The 13,490-nt window shown below is 37.7% G+C and overlaps 1 protein-coding gene across 4 annotated transcripts in view; it reads left to right on the forward strand.

Moving 5' to 3' along the window:
* Positions 1–13,490, forward strand: part of Stk33 (serine/threonine kinase 33) — a 204,619-nt gene that overhangs the window by 163,075 nt on the left and 28,054 nt on the right. For 3 of the 4 annotated variants that reach the window (XM_047517616.1, XM_047517615.1, XM_047517617.1), the window contains one exon: positions 9,296–9,490. The exons of the other annotated variant lie outside the window; for it this stretch is intronic. In XM_047517616.1, coding sequence (XP_047373572.1) covers positions 9,296–9,490 — 195 coding nt within the window. The remainder of the gene's footprint in view (positions 1–9,295; positions 9,491–13,490) is intronic. 4 annotated transcript variants of the gene reach the window in all.

Below are 13,490 nucleotides of genomic sequence, written 5' to 3' on the forward strand. Positions count from 1 at the left end.
GTTTTCTGTTTTGTTGGAGTATAGATTTTCGAAATAACTTCTAATTATGTTTTGTATTTCACTCGTGTCTGTTGTGATGTTTCCTTGTTCATTCCGAATTTTAGTAATTTGAGTTTTCTCCCTCTTTCTCTTTGTTAGTGTGGCTAAGGGTTTATCAATTTTATTTATTTTTTCAAAGAACCAACTATTTATTTTGTTAATTTTTCCAATTGTTTCTTTTGTTTCGATTTCGTTGATTTCGGCTCTGATTTTAACTATTTCCTGTCTTCTACTACTTTTGGTATTGGTCTGCTCTTCTTTTTCTAGCGCTTTGAGCTGTAGTGTTAAGTCATTTATTTGTTGATTTCTACTTCTTTTTTGAATGCACCCCATGAAATAAATCTTCCTCTAAGTACTGCTTTCATAGTGTCCCAGAGATTTTGATATGATGTGTCTTTGTTCTCGTTTACTTCTAAGAATTTTTTTATTTCCCTCCTGATGTCTTCTGTTATCCATTCATCATATAATAGTGTATTATTTAGTCTTCAGGTATTGGAGAAGTTTCTGTTTTTTATTCTGTCATTTATTTCTAATTTCAATCCATTATGATCTGATAGAGTACAAGGTAGTATCTCTATCTTCTTGTATTTGCTAACAGTAGCTTTGTGGCATAAAATATGGTCTATTTTAGAGAAGGATCCATGTGCTGCTGAGAAGAAAGTGTATTCGTTCTTTGTTGGATGGTATATTCTATATATGTCCGTTAAGTCTAAATTGCTGATTGTGTTGTTGAGATCTATAGTTTCTTTGTTCAATTTTTGTTTGGACGATCTATCCAGTGGTGAGAGAGGTGTGTTAAAATCGCCTAGTATTATTGTGTTGTGGTCTATTTGAATTCTGTAATTGAGAAGGATTTGTTTGACGTACGTGGATGAGCCAATGTTCGGGGCATAGATATTTATGATTGTTATGTCTTGCTGATTTATGCTTCCCTTAAGCAGCATGTAATGTCCTTCTTTATCCCTTCTGACTAGTTTTGGTTTGAAGTCCACATTATCTGAGATGAGGATGGATACTCCAGCTTTTTTGCTGTGTCCGTGTGCATGGTATGTTTTTCCCCATCCTTTCACCTTTAGTCTATGGGTGTCTCTTTCTATGAGGTGAGTCTCTTGCAGGCAGCATATTGTTGGATTTTTCTTTTTAATCCAATCTGCCAGTCTGTGTCTTTTGATTGATGAATTCAGGCCATTAACATTCAGGGTTATTATTGTGATATGATTTGTATTCCCAGTCAATTGACTCATATTTGTTTTTGACATGATTTGGTTTCTCCTTTATTTGGCTATTCCTTTAGACTAGCGCCTCCTGTTGCTGATTTGCATCGTTGTTTTTCATCTCTTCCTCATGGAATATTTTGCTGAGAATGTTCTGTAATGCTGGCTTTCTTTTTGTAAATTCCTTTAGCTTTTGTTTATCATGGAAGGATCTTATTTCATCGTCAAATTTGAAAGTAAGTTTTGCTGGGTATAAGATTCTTGGTTGGCATCCGTTTTCTTTCAGGGCTTGGTATATGTTGTTCCAGGCCCTTCTAGCTTTTAGGGTCTGGATTGAAAAATCTGCTGATATTCTTATTGGTTTCCCTCTGAATGTAATTTGATTCTTTTCTCTCGCGGCCTTTAAAATTCTGTCTTTATTTTGTATGTTAGGTATTTTCATAATAATGTGCCTTGGTGTGGGTCTGTTGTAATTTTGTATGTTTGGAGTTCTATAAGCCTCTTGTACTTGGTTTTCCATTTCATTCTTCAGATCTGGGAAATTTTCTGATATTATTTCATTGAATAGATTGTTCATTCCTTTGGTTTGTTCCTCTAAGCCTTCCTCAATCCCAATAATTCTTAAATTTGGCCTTTTCATGATATCCCATAAATCTTGTAGATTCTGTTCATGATTTCTTACCATCTTTTCTGTTTGGCCAACTTTGCTTTCAAGATTAAATAATTTGTCTTCAATGTCTGAGGTTCTGTCTTCCAGGTGTTCTATCCTATTGGTTATGCTTTCTATGGAGTTTTTAACTTGGTTTATTGTTTCCTTCATTTCAAGGATTTCAGTTTGTTTTTTTTTCAGTATCTCTAACTCTTTATTGAAATGATCTCTTGCTTCCCGTATTTGGTCTTTTAACTGTTGATTGGTGCGATCATTTAATGCCTGCATTTGCTCTTTCATCTCCTCCTTCAATGCCTGCATTTGCTCTTTCATCTCCTCATTAGCTTCCCTGATCGTTTTAATTACGTACATTCTGAACTCCCTTTCTGACATTTCTTCTGCTGTGCTGTCATTGGGTTTTATTGATGTAGTATCTAGGTTTGTTTGGGGCATTTTCTTCCCTTGTTTTCTCATATTGATCAGTTGTCAGTGGGACCCTGAGATATTGCAGTTTTCCGCTACTGGCTTATAATGTCCCGGTAGATTTCCAGTGTATCACCTCCCAGCCTTCAGTAGCCTGATGTCTTGGAGGAATCTGATAAAGCAGCTCATCCGAAGAAAACTGCCCCTAGCCCCCTACTGGTTCCACGGTTTGGAACTGGCTCTGTGCGGAAATGCTCTCACTGTGGTCCTGCACCGTGCAGCTGGCCATGTGGGAGGAGCCCACTGCCGGAGTGTGGAAGGCTACCTTGGGAAGACTCTAGCTGCCCTGCCCGGCTCCAATAAGCCACCTCTATCTGGGCCTGCCACCCGGGCCGAGCTTTACCCAGTGGGCAGACTCACCTGTGACTCTATTTCAGTCCGAGTCTCTCAATGCCTCCCCTTTTTAACTCCTGGGTTCTGGAGCGACTTGGGGTGCAGTCTCCCTCTAGGCCGCCATCTTGGATCGCCCCGTGAAGAGAGCCTGCAGCCGGAGTGGGCAGAGCCGCCTGAAGAGGTCTCTGGCTGCCCTGTCCTAATCCCAGAGGCCGCTTGCTGATCGCGGCTCTCCGCTGGTTCGTTGCCAGAGTACGCTGCGCTGCAGTGGCTCCGGGACTCGGAGCTTGTTCTGGTCAGAAAGGCTCTCACTATCGGGCCAGTTCCGTTCCGAGAACCTGGAGAAGCTGGCTGTGTGGGCGGGGCCCACCGCCGGAGTGCGCAGGGCTGCCTGTGAATGACTCTAGCTGCCCTGCCCAGCTCCGATAAGCCACCTCTATCTGGGCCTGCCACCCGGGCCGAGCTTTACCCAGTGGGCAGACTCACCCGTGGCTCTGTTTCAGTCCGAGTCTCTCAATGCCTCCCCTTCTTAACTCCAGGGTTCTGGAGCGACTGGGGGTACAGTCTCCCTCTAGGCCGCCATCTTGGATCGCCCCCTTGAATAGATTATTCATTCCTTTAGTTTGTATCTCTGTGCCTTCCTCAATCCCAATAATTCTTAAATTTGTTCTTTTCATGATTATCCTATAATTCTTGGAGGTTCTGTTCATGATTCCTTACCATCTTCTCTGTTTGGTCAACTTTGTTTTCAAGATTAACTCTTTTTTTTCTTCATTGTCTGAGGTTCTGTTTTCCAAGTGATCCAGTCTTGGTTATGCTTTCTATTGAGTTTTTAATTTGGTTTATTGTTTCCTTCATTTCAAGGATTTCTGTTTTTTTTTTTTTTCAAAATCTATCTCCATTGAAATGATCTTTTGCTTCCTGTATTTACTCTTTTAACTGTTTATTGGTGTGCTCATTCATTACCTGCATTTGCTCTCTTATCACATCATTTGCCTCTTGGATCATTTTAGTTATGTACATTCTGAGCTCCCTTTCTGACATTTCTCTTGCCATGTTGTCATTGGGTTCTATTGACCTAACCTCTTGGTTTGTTTGGGATACTTTCTTTACTTGTTTTCTCATGTTGTTCATGTATCTTCCCCTCTAGCAGTGGGAATCCAAGGTATTTCAGTTTCCCTCCTATAAGCTTATAGTGTCCCTGCAGATTTCTTGATTTCTGTCATGACTTAAAGGGAAACTGTCGCAATGTCCCAAGTCCTTGATGTCCTACAAATGAAGGAAGTGGATGTCCTCAAATTCCGTGCAGCAGGAATCCACTTAAGTTGCACCAACCTTGATTCCAGATGGAACAATATATCTACAAAAGGAAAAGTGGTGGCATCTACATCAGGAATCTGAAGAGGACCTGGGAGAGGTTTCTGCTGGCAGCTCGTGCCATTGTTGCCATTAAAAACCCTGCTGATGTCAGTGTCATATCCTCTTGGAATACTGGCCAGTGGGCTGTGCTGAAGTTTGCTGCTGCCACCAGAGCCACACCTAGGCTGGCCGCTTCGCTCCTGGAATGATCACTAACCTGATCCACATGACCTTCCAGGAGCCACATCTTCTGGTGGTTACTGATCCCAGGGCTGACCACCAGCCTCTTACAGAAGCATCTTGTGTCAATCTGCCTACTATTGTTCTGTGTAACACAGACTCTCCTCTGCTCTATGTGGACGCTGCCATTCCATGCAACAATAAGGGAGCTCATTCTGTGGGTCTGATGTGGTGGATGCTGGCCTGAGAAGTTCTGAGCATGTGTGGCACCATTTCCCGTGAACATGCATGGGCAGTGTTCCTGATCTCGACTTCTACAGAGATCCTGAAGAGGTTGCAAAGGAAGAGCAGGCTGCCGCTGAAAAAGCTGAGACCACGGAGGGATTTCAGGGTGAATGGACTGCTCTTGTTCCTGAGATCACGGCTGCTCCCTGAGGTTGCAGACGGGTCTGAAGGTGTGCAGGTGCCCTCTGTGCCTATCTGGCAGTTCCCTACTGAAGACTGGAGTGCCCAGCCGGCCACTGAAGAGTGATCTGCAGCTTCCACTGCTCAGGCCACTGAGTGGGTAGGAACAACCACTGAGTGTCTTGAGCTGTTTTCCATACACTTATTAAGCAAAATAGAAATAAAGTTACAGAAAATAAATACCAGTTTCTTAAAATAAATAAATAAATAAATAAATATGTTTGCATACTATGTTAGCATAGCTATAGGATAAATTCTCAACAGTAAGAATGTGCTCTTTTTTTTCTTTTTTTTTTTTTTGTACTGGGGATTGAACCCAAAGGCATTTAACCACTGAGCTACATACTGTTATTATTATTATTATTATTATTATTATTATTATTATTAGAAACAAGTTCTTACTAAATTTCTTAGAGCCTTGCTAAGTTACTGAGGCTAGTTTCAAACTTGAATCCTCCGTCTGAGTTGCTGGGGTTACAGGCACATACCACTGCACCCCGCAAAAACATGCATTTTGATAGACTTTTGCTTTACTCTCCCATAAGAAACTAGAGATGAGACTGCTTGTTTCCCCACACCCTCACAAACAGGGCATTATCAAATTTACATCTATATCCATCTATTAGGTGAAAGTTGACACATTATTATTTAGATTTATGAAGTTGATCATCCTTTTATATGTGCTTATAAAAAGTGTTCCCTTTTTATTAAAACTTATTCCTAGAAACATTACAAAGAGAAGGGTTCTAGCTTTTTACAAAAAAAGAAAATGATATATGCCAAAAATCCAAAATGTTCCCTTTATCTTTACCAATTTTGTTTCACTCCATCTCATACGTATTATTTGTTCATTCATTAAAAATACTTATTAAATGTTTACACAACACTGACAGGCACTCTCCTTAAAAAGCCAGATTTTCTATATTTAGGCATTGAGAAATGAAAATCAAAATTGTGTTGAAAGTTTATCTCACCCAGATGGTTATTATTAAAAAAACAAATGCTGGTGAGGATGTGGAGAAAAAGGAACCCTTATACAATGTTGGTGGGAATGTAAATTAGTACAACCACTATGAAAAAAATGTGAAGTTTTCTCAAAAATAAAAACAGAATTACCCCATGATCCAGCTCTACCATTCCTTATCTGAAGGAAGTCGGTGTACAAGTGAGATCTCTGCACCCCATGTGTATTGTAGCACTATGCACAATAGCTGAAATAAGGAATCAACCTGGATGCCCATCAACAGATGAATATGCATGAAGAAAACATGCTATATAAACACAATGGAGTAGTGTTCAGCCATAAAGAAGAATGAAATCCTGTCATTTGCAGAAAAATGAATGGAAATGGAGGACATCATGAAATAAGCCAGACTTAAAAAGTCAAGTATCTAATGTTTTCTCTCATGTGTGGAAAAAAACAAACAAAAAGACCTAAAAATAGAATAGGGATTATTAGGGAATGGGAAGGAGATTGTGGGGAGAGAGAGGAGAGTAGGAGAGGGCAAAAGAGAAGGTGGACCTGGTCATGGCATGGTATGAAAATGTCATAGTGAAACCCATTAATTTGTACAATTAAGATTTATTAATAATGGAAAAAGATTTGTTAGATGAGGAACTATGTTTGTGTCTCCATTTGTGGGGACTGTCTATTAAGGAATTAAATCCAAATCTTAGTATTTGACCAATGCTTCTTCATGAATGTTCACAAATCTTGGCGCTCTTACTACCTTTCTTTGCAGATTGGGTAGAAGGAGGAACAGAGGCTTTTCACTTTGTTCTCACTCAGGACCCAGACTGAGGGGGACTCCATATCTTTGCTAATATACTACCAAGGTAGGACTAGGGAACATGATGAATTGCACATTGTCTCTTAGTTTCCACCCAGAAGTGATATATACCATTTCCAATTACATTTCACTGGCCAAAGTACATCACATGGTCATGTCCCAAAAAGGGTAGAGAAGTGAAATTTTACCATGTGCCTAGGAAGAAGAAATATTAGGTGAATAGCATTAGTGACTACTACAGTATACTACTTAACCTGGGGAAAGTCTAGCCCCTGAGGACTGAGATTACAGACATGGGTATTACTGTGGTTTGGCTGTGAGGTATTCCCCAAAAGCTCATGTGCAAGATAATGCAAGAAGGTACAGAGAAGAAATGGTTGGGTTATGAGAGTCTTAATCAGTGATTTTATTCCCTGATAAGGATTAACTCAGTGGTAACTGAAGTGGTAGGGTGTGGCTGGAGGAGGTGGGAATTGGGGTGTGACTTCAGGCATATATTTATATTTGGCAAGTGGACTCTTTCTCTCTCCCTGCTTCCTGATCACCATGATGTGAGCTGTTTTCCTCCGCCACCTTCTCCCACCATGATGTTTGAGCCCTAAGGAATGGAGCTGGACTTCTATGGACTAAGACCTGTCAAACTGTGAGCCCTCAAATAAACCTTTCCTTGTCCACAGTTGTTCTGGTCAGATCCTTTAAGTCACGGCAACAAAAAAACTGACTAAAATAAGTATGTCAGATTGTCTTTCTCATTTAGGGAAAAAATAAATTTGAGGCAAAATTGTGTACACTTGCATAACAGAAGCCTGGACACTTGAATTTATAACAATTAGGATTAGGGGTCAGGATGAAGCTAAGAAGTGTAATTGAAGATAGATGGATCACAGGGATCAAGCAGAGCCCTGAAGATTAGAACTCATTCAGATGAGAGCTCTGAAGCCATCATTATTCTAGATGACTTCAATTCTCCTATGGTTGCTATCTCTGAGCCTCCCTCTGTGCTTCACTTGAGTTTAAGTTGACTATGTACTTGGGATACCTGACAGAGATGATTCCTAAATTGAATCTTAGAGGAAATGTAGACTCTGAGTTGGCAGAAAGGAACTGTTTAGGCATTCTGAAGCAAGTGGGTGGAGGATAATGAGTGAACTAGTTCATGTAAGATGTACTTGGATGCTGTGAAAGTGGTAAAGATATTGACCTTCTTAAAACAAGGTGAAATAGAAGAACCACAGGAAATAATCACATAATGAACCTCATCTGTTATTATCATCCTGTATTTAATGTTTGTCTGTCTTCAACCATGAATATAGTAAAATCACTAAATCCTCAATAGTGTATTCAGATGTCCTCAGTTAAGGTACCCTATTTCATAGTTTTTTGTGTCATTGATGTTTAACAATCCACCTACATACCAGATTAATTTAGAATTGCCCCATAGCTGTGCCTATACTTGAACTTGTCATTTTAGTTAAAAAATGATCCAAACTTCTTGCACAGTGTGCACAGTGTGAATTAGGATAAAAACTAATACTTGCCTAGACAAGCAAGAGCCATTTGAATCTGTATTCATGTATTTCTTGACATATTAAATGGAATATTATATTCAGTAAAATATAGTTAATACAAAATTGTCAGTTTGGGTCTGATATAGTCATATCTAGATAAAAAACAGTACAATTAGATAATTATAATCAAAATGATCACATTTTGTATAAATATTTCAGACAAGGGCTTTCAGATCAAGTATCTGTATTCTTAGATATACTTCTTTAACTACTCAATGAAAGTTAGACTTTTTTTTACCCAGCATTCTTTTTTTTTTATTGTAAACAAATGGGACACATGTTGTTTCTCTGTTTGTACATGGAGTAAAGGCATACCATTTGTGTAATCATAAATTTACATAGGGTAATGCTGTTTGATTCATTCTGTTATTTTTTCCCTTCCCCCCACCCCTCCCACCCCTCTTTTCCCTCTATACAGTCCTTCCTTCCTCCATTCTTGCCCCCCTCCCTAACCCTAACTCTAACCCTAACACTAACCCCTCCCACCCCCCATTATGTGTCATCATCCACTTATTAGCGATATCATTCATCCTTTGTTTTTTTGAGATTGGCTTATCTCACTTAGCATGATATTCTCCAATTTCATCCATTTGCCTGCAAATGCCATAATTTTATCATTCTTTATGGCTGAGTAATATTCCATTGTATATATATACCACAGTTTCTTTATCCATTCATCAATTGAAGGACATCTAGGTTGGTTCCACAATCTGGCTATTGTGAACTGAGCAGCTATGAACATTGATGTGGCTGTATCCCTGTAATATGCTGATTTTAAGTCCTTGGGGTGTAGGCCAAGGAGTGGGATAGCTTACCCAGCATTCTTATCGACTTATGGTTAGTATTAGACCCACTAACCTTTGGGCAACTTTTTTCATTCTTTCAGTCCCCTGTTAGTTTCAAAGAAAAGGGGTGTTTAGCTTTTTAGGAAGTTGCTCTATATAATATCCTTTGCACAAGCATACTGCATTGTTCTTTCAAGACTGAATATTTACCCTCTAACTTTGACATATTATGACTGATATTATTCAAGAGGTGTGAGCCTTGGTAGGGTTGGAGTGTGATTCCTTGGACATCAGAAGGTTTGTGTTTGTTCAGCTTTGTAATTTTCCAAAATGACTATCATCTATTTGGGAGTATATAATACTAAAAGATGTAAGAATCTTTTTAATTATCTAAGCTATTTATAACACCAAAATTCATTGTTTATATTAGGGAAATACACATTCTTCAGTGAGACCTACCAATGTATTAGAAATGATGAAAGAATGGAAAAACAACCCAGAAACTGATGAAGATGATGAGACACATAAGAATAAGTCATCCCTTCAAGAAAAGTTGGAAAGGTCCCAGCTCAGGGAAAATGTCCAGGATGTCAATAATACTTCAGATGTAAAGGATCAAAAACAGGTAGGAAGAACCAGCAAAACAAGTGAAAGAACAATTGTTTCATTTATCCAATCTGTACAATACTCTAACAATTCTTGGAATTCTTTTAAATTTTTAAATGTCTTTTAAAAATTTTTAAAATTTTGTTTTTAGATATACATGACAGTAGGGTGTATTTTGACATATTATACATACATGGAGCATAACTCATTCTAATTAGGATCCCATTCTTGTGGTTGTACAGGATGTGGAGTTACACAGGTTATGTACCATATATGAACATAGGAAAGTTATGTCTATTTCATTCTACTGTCTTTCCTATCCCCATCCCCCATCCCTTCATTCCCCCACCCCCTACTTTTTTAGTGTCTTAATAACTTTTATTGACCATGCACTTACTTTTTAAAATTTTTATTTTTACAGACTGCATTTTGATTCATTGTACACTAATGGGGTACAACTTTTCATTTCTATGGTGGTATACAAGTAGATTCATACCATTCGTGTAATCATACATGTCTGTTTCAGTCTACTAGCTTTCCTTCCCTCACCCTATCCCACCCCATTTTCCTCTATACCATCCAAAGTTCCCTCATTCTTCTCTTGCCCCCCTACCCCCCACCCCCCATTATGTATCATCATCCATTTATCAGAGAAAACATTTGTTCTTTGATTTTTTGGGCTTGGGTTATTTCACTTAGCCTGATATTCTTCAACTCCATTCATTTACTAGCGAATGCCATAATTTTATTCTTCTTTATGGCTGAGTAATATTACATTGTGTATATATACCACAGTTTTTTATCCATTCATCAGTTGAAGGGCATCTAAGTTGGTTTCATAATCTAGCTATTGTGAATTCAGCTATGAACATTGATGCTGCATTATTGTAGTAGGCTGATTTTAAGTCCTTTGGGTATAAACCAAAGAGTGGGATAGTTGGGTCAAATGGTGGGTCCATTCCAGGTTTTCTGAGGAATCTCCATACTGCTTTCCAGAGTGGTTGCACCAATTTGCAACTCCTCCAGCAATGTATGAGTGTGCCTTTTCCCCCACATCCATGCCAACCCTTATCATTGCTTGTGTTCTTGATAATAGCTATTATAATTGGAGTTAGATGAAATCTTAGGGTGGTTTTAATTTGCATTTCTCTAATTACTAGAGATAATGAACACTTTTCATATATTTTTTGATCACCTGTATATCTTCTGTGTCTGTTCAGTTCCTTAGCGCATTTATTGATTGGGTTCTTTGTATTTTTGGTGTAAAGTTTTTAAAGTTCTTTATAAACTTTGGAAATGAGTGCTTTGTCTGAAGTGTGTGTGGAAAAGATGTTCTCCCACTCTGTAGGCTCTCTTTTCATATTATTGATTGTTTCCTGTGCTGAGAAAAAGCTTTTTAGTTTGAATCTATCCCATTTATTGATTCTTGCATTTATTTCTTGTGGTATGGGGGGTCTTGTTAAGAAAGTCTGGTCCTAAGCCAATGTGATGGAGATTCGGGCCTACTTTTTCTTCTATTTGGTGAAGGGTCTCAGATCTAATTCCTAGATCCTTGATCCATTTTGAGTTGAGTTTTGTACAGGATGAAAGAAAGGAGTTTAATTTCATTTTATTGCATATGTATTTCCAGTTTTGCCAGCACCATTTGTTGAAGAGGCTATCTTTTTGCCATTGTATGTTTTTGGCACCTTTAGTCTAGTATGAGATAACTGTACTTACGTGGGTATGTTTTCATGTCTTCTATCCTGTACCACTGGTCTTGGCTAAGGGTTTATCAATTTTTAAAATTTTTTCAAAGGACCAACTTTTTGTTTTGTTGATTTTTTTGAATTGTTTTTTAATCTCAATTTCATGATTTTGGCTTTCTTTTGAAATTATTGCCTGTGTTCTATTGATTTTGTATTGGTTTGTTCCTCTTTTTGTAGGGCCTTGAGATGTAATGTTAGATTACTTATTTGGTATTTTTTTACTCCTTTAATGAATGAGCTCAATGCTATCAACTTTCCTCTTAGAACCATGTTCATAGTGTCCCAGAGATTTTGATATGTTGTATCTCTATTCCCATTTGCTTCAAAGTATTTTTTCATTTCACTGCTTATTTCTTCTGCTATCCATTCATTATTCAATAGTGAATTATTTGGTCTCCAGGTGTTAAGAGTAGTTTCTATTTTTTATCTTCTTGTAGATTTTGAATTAAATTCCATTATGATCTGATAGAATGCAGAGTATTGTCTACCTTTTTGTATTTGCTAAGAGTTGCCTTGTGGCCTGCAATGTGCTCTATTTTAGAAAATGTTCCACGTGCTGCTGAGAAGAAAGCATATGTATTCATTCATTGATGAATGAAATACTGTATGTAAAGTCTGTTAGGTCTAAATTATTAATTGTATTTTTAAGCTCTGTAGCATCCTTATTTTTTGTTTAGAAGATCTACCTAGTAATAAGAGAGGCATGTTACAGTCACCCAGTATTATTGTGTTGAGATTTATTTGATTCTCTATATTGAGAAGGGTTTGTTTGATGTATATAGATGCTCCCTTGTTTCGGGCAAAAATATTTATGATTGCTATTTCCTGTTGTTGTACATTCCACTAAGCAGTATGAAGTGATCTTCTTTAACCCTTCTGATTAACTTTGGCTTGAAGTTCACTTTATCTGTTATGAGGCTAGAAACCATAGCTTATTTACTAGATCCATGTGAGTGATACATTTTTTTCCCCATCCTTTCACTGTCAGTCTTTTCCTATGAGGTGAGTCTCTTGGAGACAGCATATTGTTGGGTCTTGTTTTTTAATTCAATTTGCCAGCCTATGTCTTTTTTTTTTTTTTTTTGGTATTGGGAATTGAACTCAGGGACACTTGACTACTGAGCCACATCCCCAGCCACATCCCCAGTATTTTATTTAGAGACAGTCTCACTGAGTTGCTTAGCACCTCACTTTTGCTGAGGTTGGCTTTGAACTTATGATCCTCCTACCTCAGCCTCCCAAGCCACTAGGATTACAGGTGTATGCCACTACGCCCAGTATCCTATGTCTTTTGATTGATGAGTTTAGTCCATTAACATTCAGTGTTATTATTGAGACATAATTTTTATTTCCTGTCATTTTGATTTATTTCTAGTTTTTACATTAATTAGATTTCCCTTTGCTTGACTATTCTTCTAGTGTAGTTCCTCCCTCTGATTTTCATTCTTATTCTTCATTTCTTCTTCATGAAATATTTTTTTGAATATGTGTTGTAGTGCAGCCTTTCTAGTTGTGAATTCTTTTAACTTTTGTTTATCATGAAAGGTTTTTATTCTGTCTTCAATTCTGAAGCTTAATTTTGCTGAATATAGTATTCTTGACATCCATTTTCTTTCAGAATTTGGTATGTATTATTCCAAGACTTCTCTAGTATTTCATTGAAAAGATTGTACATTTCTTTAGTTTATACTTCAGAGCCTTCTTTGATCCCCATAAAACCTAGATTTCATCTTTTAATGTTATCCCATATTTCAAGAAATATCCCATATTTCTTGAAAATTCTGTTCATGGTCTCTTAAGATCTTTTCTCCATAATCAACTTTATTTTCAAGATTATATACTTTGTCTTCTTTGCCTAAAATTATCTTCCAAATGATCTAGTCTGTTGGTGTTGATTTCCACTGAATTTTTTTATACCTTTATTTTATTTATTTTTATGTGGTGCTAAGGATCAAACCCAGTGCCTCACATGTGCCAGGCAAGCGCTCTACCACTGAGCCACAACCCTAGCCCCATCATTGAATTTTTAATTTGTTTTATTACTTTTTTTCATTTTGAGGATTTCCAATTGATTCTTCTTCAGGTTCTCTATCTCTCATTTCTTGTACTTTCTCTCTGATTTCACTCTTTACATCATCTTTTACCTTATAACACTTCAGATGAACAGAATGAAAAACAGGTAGGAAACAAATAGGAAGAACCATTGTTTCATTTCTCCAAACTGTAAAATACTCCTACAATACTGAAAACAACTTCAACAATTCCTCCTCC

The sequence above is a fragment of the Sciurus carolinensis genome, chromosome 11 (assembly GCF_902686445.1).
Source record: "Sciurus carolinensis chromosome 11, mSciCar1.2, whole genome shotgun sequence".
NCBI lineage: Eukaryota > Metazoa > Chordata > Mammalia > Rodentia > Sciuridae > Sciurus > Sciurus carolinensis.